Source organism: Poecilia reticulata, linkage group LG12, assembly GCF_000633615.1.
Source record: "Poecilia reticulata strain Guanapo linkage group LG12, Guppy_female_1.0+MT, whole genome shotgun sequence".
Classification (NCBI taxonomy): domain Eukaryota; kingdom Metazoa; phylum Chordata; class Actinopteri; order Cyprinodontiformes; family Poeciliidae; genus Poecilia; species Poecilia reticulata.
This window is the reverse complement of record NC_024342.1, coordinates 8,802,082-8,820,123: the sequence shown is the minus strand read 5'-3', so window position 1 is coordinate 8,820,123 and position 18,042 is coordinate 8,802,082. Positions and strand designations below refer to the sequence as shown.

At 37.1% G+C, this 18,042-nt stretch overlaps 1 protein-coding gene across 1 annotated transcript in view; it reads left to right on the top strand.

Moving 5' to 3' along the window:
• The first annotated feature begins 3,772 nt into the window (after positions 1-3,772).
• Positions 3,773-18,042, top strand: part of cdk5rap2 (CDK5 regulatory subunit associated protein 2) — a 37,394-nt gene continuing 23,124 nt past the window's right edge. The window contains exons 1-18 of the mRNA XM_017307717.1: positions 3,773-3,949; positions 7,526-7,581; positions 10,080-10,141; positions 10,759-10,869; positions 11,478-11,554; positions 11,656-11,779; positions 11,978-12,156; positions 12,569-12,707; positions 13,282-13,335; positions 14,350-14,422; positions 14,616-15,697; positions 15,819-15,938; positions 16,030-16,149; positions 16,235-16,327; positions 16,937-17,155; positions 17,243-17,413; positions 17,513-17,623; positions 17,709-17,846. Of these exons, the coding sequence (XP_017163206.1) occupies positions 3,897-3,949; positions 7,526-7,581; positions 10,080-10,141; positions 10,759-10,869; positions 11,478-11,554; positions 11,656-11,779; positions 11,978-12,156; positions 12,569-12,707; positions 13,282-13,335; positions 14,350-14,422; positions 14,616-15,697; positions 15,819-15,938; positions 16,030-16,149; positions 16,235-16,327; positions 16,937-17,155; positions 17,243-17,413; positions 17,513-17,623; positions 17,709-17,846 (2,982 nt within the window). The 5' untranslated portion in view covers positions 3,773-3,896. The remainder of the gene's footprint in view (positions 3,950-7,525; positions 7,582-10,079; positions 10,142-10,758; positions 10,870-11,477; positions 11,555-11,655; positions 11,780-11,977; positions 12,157-12,568; positions 12,708-13,281; positions 13,336-14,349; positions 14,423-14,615; positions 15,698-15,818; positions 15,939-16,029; positions 16,150-16,234; positions 16,328-16,936; positions 17,156-17,242; positions 17,414-17,512; positions 17,624-17,708; positions 17,847-18,042) is intronic.

Below are 18,042 nucleotides of genomic sequence, written 5' to 3'. Positions count from 1 at the left end.
TCTGATCATTCTGATATTTAGCATATAGTAATAATTTTGGTAACTACCCCACACCAGGAAACATTCAGCATGATTTCATGACAGACAATGAGGAGAAAAGTTGTTGTGTCTTTTAATACAAATTGTGCAAGTATCTGGTTTAAGCTGTTTATGGAAGGATTTTTTTTTTTTTTTTAAATGTCGAACAGGGTGCCATTTTACTTGCCTTTGGTGCTCGTATGTTCATAGTATTTCATAGGTGAATTTATCCAAAAGCAGAATTCATATATTTATGTACTCTGAACGGAAGATTTACATTTTCTTCTTGCTGTGAGAAGGACAGTGGTCACAAACCAAAGCCAAAAACAAACAGATGCCACTGATGACTGGAAGGGCTACAAATGTCAGACTGAGGAAGAGGAAGACAAGCTTAAGTTCTCAGTAGTGTTTTAATAAATCTTCTCTAACTGTGGATTACAGCTTTAAGTTTTCGCTTCCTCATTAATGAATAAAAAACAGAATACATAGTCAGCACGAGCTGAGCAATTAAAATCAAAAAGACTACAGGTAGAGGCTGTCCATAAAGGAGATCTGAGCCACAGAAGAATGGAGAGCGGGTACAGGAATCAAAACAGAAACCTCCATCTTTTACCCCGGTGCTAAGAACATTTCCAAAGGTGCTAGTGATAGTGCTGTTATACACCACTTTGCTAAATTATTCAAATGCATATAGTGCATGCAGGCTTTGCTTAATAAAAAAAAGTTTATATGCAACTTACCCATTCCATTACACTGCGCTACTTCCTGAACCCATTTATCATGACATAATTGCCAAATTATTTTTTTTTCATTTCCACTCTGCATATTTTTTTTTACATTTCTCAAATATTTCTGTGTTTATATCTGGTATAAATCACAAGGTTTAAACCATTTCCAAAAATATGTACAAACCCCCGCTGAGCTGTATGTAATATTTTTTAGCAACTAGAAGATAGTTTTTAGACGGGGAAAAAAATAATTATTCTAGCTGGAATCAAGTGTGTATAATTCTGTAAACCTTGCTGTATACAGTGGATCCCCTCTTGCTAATTTAATGTTATTTAATGCTGTTAATGTGGTTGCAGATTGCGCAAATTTCTGTTAGTTAAAGCAAAACTATTCTTATTGACAATGTTATATAGCCGTGCTCCCAACTGGTCTTGGAGTTTATGGGGTTTTTATGTGTAAATTTGGGGCTCCAGAGAGCAAATTTATTGCAATATCATTTCTTTTATTTTTCTAATTTTTTTTATTGTTTTTATTTCTTTCATGATAATCAACCATGTACTGTATGAGAACTCTGCTCTTCTATAACTTGTGTTTTAAGGAATTATGCAAATATGTGAAAATGGTTTCTACTTTTGTTTTTGTAAATCTTTCCTGAAAATGAGCTAAGAATACCTCATAATTTTACATGAGCAAAGATTTTCTATTGCATTCATAATTAAAACCTGTTTGAAAATATCAGACAAATGCAGCAAACCATCAAACTTTGAATGAGATCATTTCTGGTGCATTCATCTCTTATTTGTCCGCTCTTTAGTCATTGTTCAGTGTCTGTTAAATAAATACTTTAAATTTGTCTGTGGATTTTTACTGTTTACCTCAGTGAAAGTATAATAATGTCATTTTAGGTGTTAATACCTATACTGTATGTGTTCTATTTAGACTCACACTGGTTTCACACAATTTTTATCTGAGGATTCCTGAGGGGGTCATCTTGGAACATTAATTCTCACACCATTATAGAAAAAAATCATCAATACATAGAAAATATTGTAGTTATAGTGGTTAACTAAGCTTAGGTACTTAATCAAACACAACAGAGCAAGAATATTGTTCTTTCAAAAAGTATTCATATCCCTGGAACAAGCAAACACAAGGTTTAATGCATTTTATTTGGTATCTCATAAGACAGAGCTACACAAAGTTTTGTATATAGAAGGCTAAAGATAAATAGTTTATTCACCTTTTTAACAATACATATGTAAAGAAGGTGGTGTCTGGTTACATGATATTTTAAAACTCAAAATGCACATTTCACTTTACGCTGAGTGACCCAGAAGAAGAAGAGCTGTTGAATATAGTAATTTGCGACTATGATGTCTCATTCATTTTGCTACATTTTTCTGTTGGAGAATAAATTAAGGAACAACAACAAAAAATCTAAAGAACCGCTTTGGAGCCGAAAGAGACGACACTTTTTAGTGATCCGAGCCAAAAGAGCCGGTGTTCAATAGTCAGAACACCGGTTCTCTAAAAAGAGCCAGAATTCCGTGAGCCCAAACCACTTCTCCAAGCTCAGACAGGTGGTCAGTCCCACAGTAATCTGATTCAGAAAACCTCACCTGCACACAGAGACCCCAACATCAGGAATAAAAATGGAAATGGATCTTAAGAGATTTCGATTCCCAGACGAAATGGTGGCTAAAATAAAAACAAGTGTGAAGATTCATTTCTACTGACCTAAATTGCTATGGAGAATTAGCATTCTGATATACATTTATATGTTTTTCTTGTTTATAGTCACAGAAAATACAAGGTAGGTGTCTGTGTATATGACAGGAATTTTTTTAATCTTTTGATATTACTGTCTTTAAATAAACGTACAACCAAGAAATGAATTTTGTGCAGCTTTTCTTACCGTAGCACGGATAAATAGCTATGTCTGTCTTGTCTATCTGTCTTTGCTTGTGCGAAGGTAGGATGTATTGATAAGAAATCTACTGAGTAAACAGTATGTGACATAGCGTCGATGTGCGCATGCGCATTACCACAAGGTAGGACGGATGAATGGGTAGCACAGATAATTAGAACACCTGCGAGTTAAATCTTTTAGTGGTACTCAGTACCGGACCGTAACCGCTTACTTTCACCACTGGTTGAAGTTAACTTTTACACCACATGGTGTCGCTAATAATATTTGGATATTTTTCATTTGAAACTGGACCAGTTGAAAGACTGTTTGTTTAACCTTGCCTCTACACTACTGTCCTTACAGAACTGTTTTTGAATGTCATAAAAAGTCCAGATTACATATTGCTGTAAACTCTTTTCACTAAATAGCATAATTACCATTTTCCCTAGAGTAAGTGTTAATTATGCTGTAACACACCCTACTCACCACACGTTATCTTGAAGGAACACTTAAGTGCCAACACGTACACAGCTTAGCATGTTTAAACATTTTTTTCAACTTAAGGGAAGGGGAACACAGATACAAGCCCATGCACTGTTAACCCTGCCATACCACTAACTTTGCAAACAGCACTCATTTCGGATTTTGTCTTCATTTTATGTGCCAGATAATTTCAAGACAAGTAGGACACATACGCCTTATTCTTGCTTTTAAGTAATGTTTTCATTTTATCAGAGACAGTGACGAAGTCCACCCACTTCGCCTGGAACAAATTATTTAAAATGATATTTTTGAGTCTCACGGCCCTCCCTTGAGTGCTTGCTTTGACCAATCGCTTTTTGCCTGTATAAACCCATCTCAATGCTCCCTTCTCAACTGTTTGAAATGTTCAATTTTCATGGTTGCGTAAAATAATCACCCACATGCGTATATATAGATGCAAATATGTTGTGAAGAATCGAACATTTAAAGCGTTCCTTGTGTTGTTGCAAACGTAAGTCACTCTGCTTACCTTCTGAAATTGTCCAAACAAGACTTCTTTCAGGTAGTTTTAAAAATTCCTACAACACTCAAATGCATCATCAGTTTTCAACGTGCACAATGGTGACGTTTACCATATCGTAATGGCGGTAGCCTGAACTATTTTGAATTCTTATCTGCTTTTCGAGGTTTACGGCGCGTCTGCGCGGTAAAATGACCTGTTTTATTGGTAAAAACGATTTCTAAGTTTACTACTATAATGGATTCTGTTGTTGGCGACGACGTGACCCTCCCTGTTGATGTCAACGGAAGGTAAAAACTAAAACAAGGAAAGCTAGCGGGCTGCTGCTAGCTAGCATGTCAGACCGTTGTATGTTGAAGCTAAGTCATATTATAAATATGTCACCTAACGCTCTATTTGCTTCCACGTAGTCAACATTTATTATACCATATTGACTTGCATGTTGCGAGTTATTAAACTAAATTGCTTTTTGTATATTAATATACGGAAAATGCTTTTTTTTAGGCGTTAGTATTACATCTTATTTTGTATTGTTTTATTTTAAGTCTTACGTGAACTTTTCACGTCATAATGGAGAAGCTTTTTAGGATATGTTAACGTCGAAAACCGCTCAAGGCTAACCAAAACATTGTTAGTTAGTAACTGTTGCTATTAAGTAGTTAGGGTTGCATTGGGAATGATTAATCCCATCACTTGACATTTTGACAGTAAATAATCGATGTGTATTTTTACCTAGCTTGTGTTATAAAATTATTTCCAATAGATCAATTAAGCAATATCGTATAAGGACTAGACTACGATGCCTGTAGATGTAAACAGTGTTTTAAAAAAAGAGATGTCCTATCAATCTGATTGGATGATGCTGTGATATGACTGATGGTAGGGCGGCATTTGTGCTGTCATTCTGGGTGTATTAAAGCGGAAATTATGAGCCAATGTGCTCCGGCTGTAGCAGCGACGTCTCCCTCTTTGCTTTGTGCAAGAGGGGGAGTTATGCCGAATTTATTTTCAGTTTGGGTTCTCCCCTCCTCCCCCCCCCACTCGTGCTTTTCCTAACCGAAGATTGTGATTGTGGTAGGTAAACATACATTTTTGCAGCTCTTGTTGAATTAGCTAGTTCATAGCTTTCCTGTTTCGCTGTGAAACTAGTTATATCTGTGCTGTTTTGTTTACCCTTGTATCGATGGTTGTTTTACCTTAAACTGACACAGTCCAGCTGTGCTGTGGAAAAGCGGTCATGCAGGTGGTAAGCTTGCCTCCGTAATTTAAGATGTTAGCTGATATGTGTGGTGTGAGTTACTTATTGGCTAATTCTGAAATCCGATTCATGTTGCTGTTTCAGTTTTGTTAAAAGTATGAACTTTGTTCTGATGGCTCGTGTAATGGGTGGAGTTTTGAATAAGATTGTTCAAAATTATGTGAGTTTAGTTGCTTTTATGTTTGACATTTGCAGCTGAACAAAGTGAGAAAAAGAGGAAGTCATTGTTTACAGAATCCTGCATTGTTTCCATTTGAGGGGTTACTGTGTATGAGGCACTGACAAAACACTGAGCAGTCACTGACGCCTATTTTATGTTTTAGTTTCAATAAAGGTAATTTTTGTTATGTTGAATATGTTTAACAGTAATTTTTCGGCTACCACTGCTGTCAACTGTACTGTGTTGACTCTTCGTTTACACAGGAAGAGGCTGCTGGGCATGTGAAACCTCAGTGATGCAATGATTGTCCACACAGAGTTAGTGGCGTTCAGTATTTTTTGGAGGAATATTGCATTACTCTGGGCAGTTTTATGATCGCTACTTTTCACATTGCATCTGTTATTTTTATTTTAGTGTGCTTTTGCTTAACCAGATAAAACACCTATATTAACCAAGACTTCTTTCACAAGAGTAACCTGGTCAAGAAAGGCAGCTGCACACATCATATTAGACAAGACAGACAACAAAAACAAACATAGCAAATATATAAAGTGTAATCAATTTGTTTTTTGTAAATTACAGCTTTACAAAAAGGTGTCATTTTTGTAAAAAAAAAAAAAGATTATTTTTTAAATTCATGCTAACACTTATGTCTCCAACTTACTGTAAAATGTTCTGTAACCTTCACAGTGTTTGCTGTTGGTTAAAGCAGAACAAAGACAGGGAAGATGTGTCATTATGGTAATAGGTTGACTCTGGAGATTATTTAAATATGTGCTTTATAACTCTCTTAGAGATATTTAAATTCCTTAAAAACACAAAGACTGGACAAAATGAAAAAACATAAAATATTCTAAGATGTGCAGCGTCTTACAAAAGCACTCATAGCCCTTGAAACTTTTCACATTTATTATGTAACTGCCATAAAGTTGAGGGTGTTTTATTTGGATTTTATGTGATGTTTTGTTCCCCATCAATTTATAATTTTACACAGATAAAAATCTGAAAAGTGTGATGTGCACGTGTATTCTGCCCCAATGAGTCAGTATGAAACCGTGCTGACCAGTTTCCCCGTTCCTGGTTGTCTTAGTGTACGATGCTGATACCACATTCAAGGTGGAGTGCAATGTTAGTTTTCTGTTAAACAAAGCCCCTTTTAATGTGCTGGCTCCCTAAATAGATTTCAGAGCAAAAGGGAATGAAATACGTATCCATGTAGCACTTTTCAGTTTTTTATTTGTAAAACATTTAGAAAATGATGTTTCATTTTTCTTCGACTTTGCAATTATGCAATACTTAGTGTTGTTCTATTTCACAAATTCCCAATAAAATGAATTGACCTTTGTGGCTATTAGGTGGCACAATGTGGAAAAGGTCAAGAATACTTTAGCGAGGCACTGTAAATATCAGATTCTGTAATTATGATTTTTCCAAAATAGAGTCTTTCTTTGATTACATCTTGCCGTAAGTTTTAAATAAATAATTATTTGTCTTGCTGGTGCGTCGTTCATTTAGAAGCTGAAGTATGTGTAATGTAAAGCAGTGGAAGGAGGTTTTTCAGGGCTTTGTATTATTAGATATGAAGGTAAAAGCACAGGGTGTGGAACATACAATTGGAACCACTTAGGTCTTTTGTTTTTATATAAAGCTCATTCTCCTGCTTTAGGAAATAATTTTTTACAAATCCGCTATGATACATGTGGAAGTGACGGGTACAGGCATACCCATTTGTGTTCTTGTTTGTTGCTGTCCAGATGTGTGTTGCTTTGTGCTTTGTTCTGAGTTAGAAACGCCACTGTCCCTTCACAGTGTGATGCTTTGCTGATTCCGGGCCACAGTACTCCGCTTGTCTAGCAAATGAAAGCTCCTTCCAACCTCTATTTTTTTGTCTCCTCCTCCCTGTGTGAACACAAGAGCTTGGCTGCCTCTGGCACATGATGTCACTTACACACAATTCTTGTTTTCAAGTCTTTGAAGGGACCTCTCATTAAATACATACCTTTTCTTGCACCTTAACCAACACACTGTATGCATACACCTAAACAGAGTTTGGGTACTTCAAAAAAATCCAAATAAACAGTTTGGGTTAAACATTTTAGTCCTAGCAGTCCAGTTCTTGGACCATAGATAAGGAAAAACATAACAGCACACATACAGAGAAAGGACTCGATGCCAGAGTGAATGGAAATGAAGCGGATTCATTCTGAAGCTATTTATGGAGCGTCCTTAGGGCTCAGTGGAACTAGCCAGTATGAGCAATACATAAACAACATGCATCCCTGTTTCTCACATGATGTATGTCGAGAGCAGAGCTTCATTTGATATTTTTTGACGCATCTTTCTCTCTTATTTCAACAGAATTTCAGGGAGAGATGAGAGTAAAACTGCTGATTATACTTGCTTCACAACAGAACGCTGCACGATTAACAAATGAATGTTTGTTTCCAGCTGCCAGCTCCCAGACTCCATAAATGCAGGAGAGTTTTCTTCAGACAACATGACAGGTACGGTAAAGCTTCCTTTGTTTCTTTTCTTGCCCAGGTGTGCGATTCTCATGTGTATTAATTAATTCTGCTGCAAAATTGGCATGTCCTCCCACAATTTTATCTCCCAAAGCCTTAACGAGGTGCTAACAAGTTAATGTTGATCAGCAAACACCTTTCAAATTATATACTCACCTCTTTGTTTGCTGTATGCCTAACGCAGTTAGCAGACTAAATGAATTAAAAACCATAGGAGGTGTTTTTGTCAAGTTATTTTCACTTTATGGAATTAGACAGAAAAATCTGGCATTTTATATTAATTTAGTTTTTTGATCGATGTGTTTTTTTTGTTTTTGTTTTTTTGTTTAGAAGAAACAGAAATAGGGGGTTGGATTTCATACATATGAAGATTTTGGCACACTTGAGTCAACTCACCATTTTGATTCTTTCTAATAAACCTCCATTTAGAAATTTCTGTTTGTATTTGTTAGCCTAAGTGATTATGAGGGATCATCTTAAATAAACTGTAATTGTAGCTTCTGTTATTTTAAGCAAACCCTTCTGTAGTTTGTACTCAATAGATATACTTTCACAGATTGTAATTGAAATTTTTGCTTCCCTTTTTGGATTTTAGCTGTTCTTTTATTCTCTTGATGCAGATTTGATTCAGTTTATTAGAAATGGATGTGGTGATGGTAACTGATTTCTGCTGTTATTTCTTTTGTTGCTAAAATGAACAAAAACATGAGCATGATAAGCTGTTGTTTTATCATACATTTTCATTACGGTACTTAAACATCCGTTCAGTAATTAAGCTTAAAAGCTTTTTTGGCTTCTCCACTTGTTCCTTGTGATTGTCTCATGTAAATCTGTTTTGGGTGGATGCGGTTGAAGTATTGTGCACCAAAAATATTATTTTTGCACTTCTCTATTTTGACACTGCCTGTAAAATCAAGTGCTAAACTAAGATGGACTGTTTGTTGTTGTCTCAGTAATCAGCATCAGTAATTTTGTAGGTCTTAGGTTCTAAAGCACAAATGAAGGACAATTGTATTTATATTGCTAATGCTTCCTTTATTAACTTAGTTGTTCTTTTTGTTACATTTTAGTAAGTTACCCCTCCTTTCATTGCATCTTCTCAGTATTCTGCAGAAAGTTGAATGTTGCAAGCTGCAGTTTCTTTGATGTCCTGTAATAGCGTTCCCCCAGCGTTGTAGGCAGCAATTAGCTTTAACACTTGGCAAAAGTGGTTCTGAGTGGTGCCAAGAGGATCTCGAGTTAGAGATGACATCAAAGCTTTGACCTGCCATAAAAATCATCTGGAAATGAAAGTCTGCAAAATGTTACATGTCAAGAATGACTAAAGGTTTGTGGTATTTTACATTAGTGAAGACGCCTAAAACAGAAAAAAATTGATCTCGTAGGGCAGCTTTGAAAAGCACAGAATTTTATTTTATCCCTTTTTGAAGTGTGAAGATCTTTGAAGAAAATGATTATAAAACATGTTTGCGTTCAAACACTTGTCAAAAGTGTTAGATAAGTCTAAAAATATTTAAAGGACATTATTTGCCATTGATTTGCCAAGTAGAACTTGGATATATGTCCTAATGCATTGATCATGCTGTTTTTGTTTTTAAGTTAATTAGACAGATGACCCAAAGCAAAAATACCCTCTCATGCATGTTAATTGTTGAATAATTTAATCCAGAAGTAGACCATGTTATAGACTTTCAAGTAGAACTGATCTAAGTAAAGGCAGAACCCGGAAAAACAACAATGGTGAAATATCCCCTTTACTACATTAACAAAATGGAAGTCTACTTTAGCTTAGGCTTGTTTCATTATTTGTGAAATTCAAGGCTAATGTCTTGCACTCAAAAGTTGAAAATGTAGTGAAAACTCTAGAATAAATCTGGAGAAGTATTAAATAAAAATAAATATTTAAAAAAATGGGAATCTAAGGAACATATTAATAACCATCTGACAAATGTACTTTAATTATGTGAATGTTAACCATGTCTGTTGGGTTCATTTCAGTGTGAAAACCAACATAATGCTTACTTGGTAAAATATCCTACTCCTACTAAACCTGAAGAGATTTAATTTAATTCTAAAATATATTTTTTGTTATTTCAAAAGCATTTAATGTTTGTATATATCTTGGAAAAAATGCAAGTAAGAGCCTGTGTGATACACATTCACTGCCTGTTCCTGTTGAGCAGGAGCGAATCGTGAGTCAAGAGTTAGTTGGGAAATGTTTTGTTGTTGTACGGATACATGATCAGCTGCTCACTGCTTCAGTTGGCTCAAACAGGGTAGCCCTTAGAAATGTTTCTCCTTCTGTGTCTCTGTACTTAAAAAAAAAGCCCAGAAACTTCTTTCTCTTTTGCTTTCCTTCTCTGAAATAAAGGAGGGTGAATGTTGTAGCTTTTCATTTTAACCTCGGTGATTTCTACTGTGTTATGACTAATGTTTTGAAGTTTTTCCTTAATGTGGTGAAACTGTTTGCTGTTCTTCAGCTCCATTGTTTCCTGAAAAGATGTCCCCCATCAAAGCTCTCACCATGAAGGACTATGAGAATGTGAGTAAATGTATAAACTTTACACTTTCTTTCTTGCATACAGACAATTGTTTATGATTCATTGCTCTGTAGTGAAGTAATTATGGTATATGAGAAGCCTGTTGATAGTTTAAAGATAACGCCTTAACCTACTGCTTTAGAAAAACAAGTTATGAACTTGATCCACTATTCTCTTCAAACCAATACTTTCCATTTATGGACATTTGGAGGATGAAGTGTGTGTGTAGGAGGATGAGGGTTGAGGTGGGCTAAACTCTGCATTTCAGCATTTGAATGGAATGCATGTTCAGGTTCTGGGCTCACGCTTCAGACTGGCTGCACGATTCGAGGCTTTTAGAGGGGTCCAGACTTCTACCTCCTCCCTTCAGCAGTGCACCCAACCCCCACTTGCCAGATGTACGCTGCTCTGACCCTCCAGCACAATGATGCACAGTCTGCTAAACATGCAGAAGCCTCCCTTCCTTTTGAAAATAACCACACATGCCCCCTTTTATGCATTTGTGTAAATACTTTTTTTCCACAAATATTGTTTCAAAGATTTGACTCGTTGCTTCTTAGATGTCTTAAATGCATTTTATGTATAACAGGATTTGATCAGATACCTTTATGTTTAACAGCAAATCACAGCTCTGAAGAAAGAGAACTTTAATCTGAAGCTTCGCATTTACTTCATGGAGGAGCGTATGCAGCAGAAATGTGATGACTCCACTGAAGACATTTTCAAAACGGTATTTATTTTGTATCAAATGCATCGTGCCATGGTATTTACGCAATTCTTTCAGGGTTGTGTTTCATGCCTCTGACTAAAGTTGAAAGAGTTTGGAGGAACAGATCAAAAGATCATCTAGATTAAAAGTCCTAAGGTTATCTAATGGGATCTTAAAGCCTTTCTGTCCTTGGCCTCGTTAGTTGCACCAATCAGGCTTTTCCTGGCCCTTACAGCTTCCAGGTTTTTAGTGCGATCTGACCTGCCAATTTTAAACTTTAACTTATTGTTCTTATTTATTTTTTTAAGGATTATTAAACAAAGAATGTGCTGCACTTTCCTTCATAGTGATGTTAGTTTTTAATTCAGTGTCTACATTAAAGCATTAATCCCTAAACTGTATCTTGTTGATGCATTCATTGCCTGAAAATAGTGGGAGGTCTTAGTTATGAGGCATTTATTGAACAGGAGAATAATCAGAATTTTCAGTGTTTGACCCATTGATCAAAGCTAATCAAAAGAAAAGTGGCCAGTTCTGATGTCTGACAGATTGATTGGTGCATCTCAACTTTGAATTATTATTTTTTGTTTGTTTGAACTTGCTCTTTATAAAGTTATTACTCTTTGTAGAACATAGAGCTTAAGGTGGAGTTGGAGTCGATGAAGAGAGAGCTAGCTGAGAAACAGGAGCTGCTTGTGTCTGCATCGTACGTATTTCAGAAAACTCATGTCGACTGGCCGTAAATTTTTTACTATTAAATACGGATGTGCTAATTGACCTGAGGTAACCTGTGAATGTTCATTCCAGTAAAGCGTTGGAAAGTCTAGCGGGTCGAGAATCGGGAGAACCCCAGCGAGTCAGAGAGCAAGCTCAGAGGGAGATGGGCGCATTAAGAGATGTATTCAACAAAAGGATAACAGAACTAGAACAGGTGAGTCCAAAATAATTTAAAAGATAAAGATCATGTAATACTTGTCATAAACAATATAAGCAATATGTTCAGTTCTCTTATTTAAAAAAAAATCATTTTTACTAGATCAACATTAGTTTTGCTAGTAAACCTAATGCTACTGTTCATTCTGGAAATGAACAGTAGCATAAAAAATAGCATCTTTTTCCATATTTGCAGAATTTACAGGCAGCAGAAGAAGAGGTTGAGAGGATGGCGGCCATTGCTGAAGAGGAGAAGCTTAAGAATATAAACATGGAGAAGCAACTTCAGGCTGTTGCTTCAACAGACATCCATGCCCCGTTTTCTCTCCCAAGAACAGTACAGGATTTACAGCAAGCTCTACGGGAGAGTGATAAGTAAGAAACAATAAGATTACAACTGGAGTATGTAACTTTTATAAAAATATATATTTTTTACATAATCTTTATATCAACAATTATAATCATATTATAATGACAGTATAATATGAGACAGATAATCTGTGGTGTATTTCTGAAGAAATACACCACTTGGCGTGAAACATCCAATCAGAGCCAGGAGCCCTTATACTGATCAAAAAGTTTCAAATGTCTTTAGCTTGAATTGATCAATGTAACTGTATCAATGTTCTAAGCAGAAAGTACATTGTCATTTAAGAACAGCATATTTATTTGAAGGTGTAACGCTATCAATAAGAGATACAGAAAAACATCCCATTTGAACTGAGAAGTAAATGAAAGTTGAACATGTTCAGAACAATTAATAAACTGTGTTTTTTACTCATTTCAGTGAAATCAAGCAGCTCAAGATCACCGTAAAGAACCAGGAGGCTTTGATCCAACAGCAGAACAGCGGAGACTCACAGACAGAGCCGCAATCAACCAAACAGTTCTCTGAGCTTATTGTAGAAAAAGACCAGGAGCTTAAGGTGGGAATTAAAATTTCTCATACAGATTAATTGTATTCTTACTCTTTTTCTGTCATGTCATCTGAAATTAAACAACTCAAAGTTTTTTATGATACAGACATGGAGAAAATGTAGCAGTAGAAGAAAAAGTTTTTCTTCCGTACCTTTTTTCAGAAAAAAATATTTAGTCATGTCCCGATTGTGCTGTTATGATCACTGGGAAATTTGCTGGACCCTCCACTTTCCCTATGCGTTTATTGTATAAACATTCTACTTGTAAATAATCTTTCTTACAGTAGAATTGTTGACTTCAAATTATGTGGAAATGGTCTTCTAACCTTTCACATATTGATGGGCAGCAACAGTTGATTTTCTAAGGTCACTGCTGTTTTTCCAGCTGGGCAGGCGGGTGGACACATTTGCTGATTATCACTTATTCACATGCTTTTGATCAGTTGCACCTGGCTGATGCTTTACCTTTTACAATCCTGAGAAGCAACAAGGATATATTTAGTTTTTTTTCCAATGGCTGTAATGAGAGTGCTTATTAAAAGGACTCTTGGGTTTATAAAGGACTCGTGTGTCTCTTTTCCAGGAACTGAGGGACGAGCTTCAAAGAGAGAAAGACAAAGCGCAGCCAGACCAACAGGTTGGTGATTTTTAGATATTTCTAGAAACTCTTTAAGAAAATGTTTAACTTCTTTGGCACAGTGACAGTGGTTCCTATCAGACCACTTGCTGTGATTTTTCTCAAACATCTCACCTTTTTTGTCATATCAGACCTTTAATGTGTTTTTGGCAAGATACCCAAAACACAACAAAAATCTTAACTGTGAAAAAGCATGCAAGATCATTCAAATATATAAATTGTAAGTGCCCACAGGCAGAGTTCTAAGGAACAAAGAGTTGCTGTTGTTGTAGCTCTCTGGAAACATTTAGTTGCTGGATTTATGTCTTGCCCTCAGCTTTAATAATGAGGGACATCAGTCTTTATAGTAAATTTGGGGTTTCAGCACTGGCTGACGCTTAACTTTGTTTTTCTTTTTTTTTTGTCTTTTTTTTTTTTTTTGTCTGATACTGAAACATATGGAGCCTTAAAACATTAAATTACAGCCTGATGCATGTACAGATTTACTTCATATCAATATTTTTAATGTCTTGGTTTCTGTTAGGATTTGGATTGATATGGACTTAAAGCTTTATCACAATATTTTGTGATTCCTTTGTGATAATTATAAAAGTTATAAGAATTATTTATTCCTTATTTTTTAGTTAACTCTTTGCACAGCACAGCAATCATAGCCCCACAAATACAAATGCTACTCTTGAAAAACATGTCCATTTGTAAAATGCTTTTTTTCAGACACAAGTCACATAAAGAAGTGTAATTTACATCACTAAAGTGCACACAGTAACTGCATTTAATCATATTTTTAAATTAATTGATATTTATTGATACTCTCATTGAACAAACAGTGGAAAAAATTTACAATTCTGACAATAAGGATAGTTTATGGGATTTTTAATCATCATTAATTGGAATTTATTGTGGCAACAATAAATCAAAATCTTATAAGAAATTTATCACAACAAAATATAAACAATAAATGCCCATCCCTACAAAGAATGGTTTTATTGACTGAACACTCCTTGACGTGCACAGAAATGTCCTGGCTACACCACAGATGACTACAGCAGCCTCAGAGGATTTGATCTGACTGAATACGTGGGGGAGAGTGAAAGAGAGGCGGAGGCAGGGATTATTAAGGCTTAGGGCTTATTGTGCTTTGCACTCGGTCATTCGCCGCTATGCTTGCTCGCTGATGGAGAGAGAGAAAATGCAACATGGCTGGACTGTAGCTGTTAGGATGATAGCCATTAAGTCACGGGACACTTGATGTGACAGACGTAGGTCTTCTGGACTTAACTGAAGCGGGCGATTGTCGAAAATCCAAAGCTCCATGAAGGACCCGTGTCGTATATGTGGTGTCCGTCTGGTGGGTAGCCAGTGCCGCTGGATATTTAGTTCATCGGGGAAGAGGAAGCTGCAGGTCATCCTGTCCCACGTGTTGGGTCGGGAGGTGATCCGAGATGGTCGTGGAGAGTTCCTCTGTGGAAAATGTGTGTTCCAGCTGGAGAAGGTTATTCAGTGTGATATTAATATCAACCAGTTGCAAGATGAGCACAACAATAAGATTCAGAAATTCCTGACGGAGAAGGAACACCTGATCCAGTGCATTGTCCATATCTACAACAGAAACAATCCTGGGAGTAGTTCTAGGGGAAGCGCCCGCTCCAGGACTCCCCTCAGGTCCTCTGAGGTTGGCAGTCCCGATGTGGACGCCGTGTGTCAGCCGCTCCACGAAGGACTGCTTTTCAGGGAACATGGGAGCGTTGACGGGGAGATTCGCATGAGAAGGTGTGTGAGTCTGGATAGAATCGTCGGTAAAGGAGTGCTACCTGGCCGCTTGGGGCTTCGGAGCAGCAGACTGGGATCAGGCGCTGGGCTAGATGGATGCATGAAGAATATCGGACTGAGTGGCACACGTCACCGCTCACAGAGCATGTACCTTGATCTGGTGCAGCGCAAGGGAACGCTGTCTAGGCAAGGATTCAAAAGTCACTCCACTTCTCTACAGTCTCTCAACAGAGACTTCTGCTCTGACCAGCCTGCAGATCGTTCGCACAAGCGAAAACTTTGGGACTCAAAGTTGTTTCTTTCTGGGCATGGTACCAACAGTGACACAAGAAGAAAAGTTCAGCCAAAAGCAATGCTCCACAGGTCCTCAAGTCAGCCGTCTGTAATCTCTGACCTAATCCAGCTCCTGCGCTGCATCTCCAAGCACCAAGTGTCTGCCCCCTCAGGCAGTCGTATTCCCGTGCTAATGAGGTTAAACACCGGTGCTGCCGTTACTCGAGCCAAACTAAGAAACAGAGAATGGACATTTCTGCAAGATCTCACTGAGGAGTTTAATGATCAGTATGCCCCTGTCAAAGTAAAGGTAGATCATGTCAGTAATGGTGTCTTGGTTGATCTGTGCCTTTTGAAGTGAAGTGACGAATGCTTTGCAATAACTTCTTTCATTTGATTTTTGTTCTCTGTTTTTGTGTGCGTCTTTTGATATTATTTAGAAGAGCAATATAAATCGATTGGAGTCCGTCAATAAAATGCTGACTGAAGAGCTCAACCGGGTGAAAAGCGCCAATGAAAACATGACAAAAACACTGGCGGAATCACAGAATCACAACAAGGTACAAGAGACATTACATTCTGCCACATGTTCCCTAAATAACTGAATGTGAAATATCTCAAGTAACATAATTTGCTGTCTGTTGTGGATAGACCCTTTCTGTGACGTTGGAGGAGAAGGAGACTGAGCTTGACACAGAGAAGAAAAACACTCTGAAGAGAGATAAAACCATCCAAGGGCTTACCCAGGTCCTCAGAGAAAAGGAAAAAGAGGTTAAGATATATTTAAGAACCAACACCGTCATCTATCACTCTTAAGTCATACCATGCTCTTAAAATGAATTTGTGTATTTTTCAGATTGAGGAACTTTGTCAGGAGATTGAGGACAGAGACGATGCTTTGGCCAAGGCCAGAGAGGCTGCACATAAAGCCCAGCTGCAGAAATACCAGGCATGTTGTTCCTACTGTATGTTACAGAAACTAAGGCATCGATCCTTCACTTTACTCTACATGGAGATTTCACTCTTCCCTCTCGATTTGTTTATTCACAAGATACTTTGGTCAGATTGAAGTGTTTTTGAAAAACAGTTTAGTACAGGTTTGATCAGCTTATATAGATTTAGTTTGATTCTGATTGCTCTTTTAGAATAACTTTAAAAACTTAAGTGGCCATTCATTATTTATATTATGAGCATAGGCAGAGTCATGGCACATATATCAGAAAGCAGTTGCTATAAAAAAAGGCTTTACTATTATTTTTTAATGAATAATAGTGGACATTTTTAACTGTTTTAGTGTCTTAATTTAGTGGTTACTGTAGCTTTTACACCTCATCCTGTTCCATAGCAGAAATAGGTTGAAGGCTTTAAAGCATAAAACATTCAGCCTTCCTGTTTTCTGTTGCTCTCTCTCTCACGCTTTATAACAGGATGAATAATCGAAGCATACAGCTTCCAAAATCAGCCGATTCACATCAGCAGTTTATTTTTTTTAGTGCATCTCTGTATTGGTTTAAAAAAAAAAAAATCTTAAATTTTACTTTTTAAAAATTGCATTCAGGGAGTAGAGGAGCATCAAAGCCTGTTAATGGAAAAACAAACTGAGTTGGCCCAACTCCAAGGGGAGCATCACACCAAGGTGCTCGAAGCCCAAAAACTACAGCGTGCCTTGGACAGGAAAGAACAAGAACTTGCTGACATGCAGCAGTCAAAGGACCAACTTGAGATGGAACTAGAAGACATGCAGCAACAGAAAAAGAAAGGAGACAAAGCCCTAAATGTAAAGTAGCTTAAAGGCATTTACTGTCTTTACATTTTTCCTCCCCCCCAAAAAAAAAAATTTTATGTGATTATTTTCTTCTCCCAGGATCTCGCCAATCAGCTGAAAAAAGTGAACGGTGAGATGAAAGAACGGGAAAGTGCTCTGGAACAGCAGTACCAGGAGATGCTGGAACAAACCAAAAGAAAGCTGCACAGCCATGAAGTCACCATCCAGAGGCTCACAACCACACTGGCTGATAAAGAGCAGCAGCTACAGGTGACACAATCTATGTTTAACCAAAAGATCTCTTTGATTTTAATTTTTAAAAAAGATCTCCTTTGGAACACTGAAACATGTTCAACATTTGTTTATCAGGAATACATAAACATGGTCAGAGACTTGGAGCAAAGCAAAAGCCCCGGCAGTAATGACGGCATGCTCACCAAGCTGCGGCAAAGGCTAAAAGAAAATGAGAGCGCCCTGGAGGTTGGGATGCCTTTAATTGTTATCTGCTCACCAGATGGACAATAATTAGATTTTTGACACTTTTTTTTTGTTTGCTCTCCCACAGCAAGCTCTGGATGACAAATTTTCTGCCATTGAGGAGAAGGACAATGAGATCCACCAGCTGCAGCTTCAGCTCAGAGAAAAGGAACGGGACTTGGACCGGCTCAATAACCTGCTCACTCATAATGAGGAAACCATCAATGTAAGTAGCTTTTAACTTTTTTCCCCTTTGTGATGGAGACCAGGGGTTCCATCCCATGTTGATTATTGATATTATGTTATTTATTTTCAGTTCAAATGTATTTTGTATCAGTTCTTTATTTCAGTTACTTTGACATTTGGTGAACATTCTTTTTGGGTAGGGAGACTGGCCATCTTTCCTGTTCAGAGAATGTGGG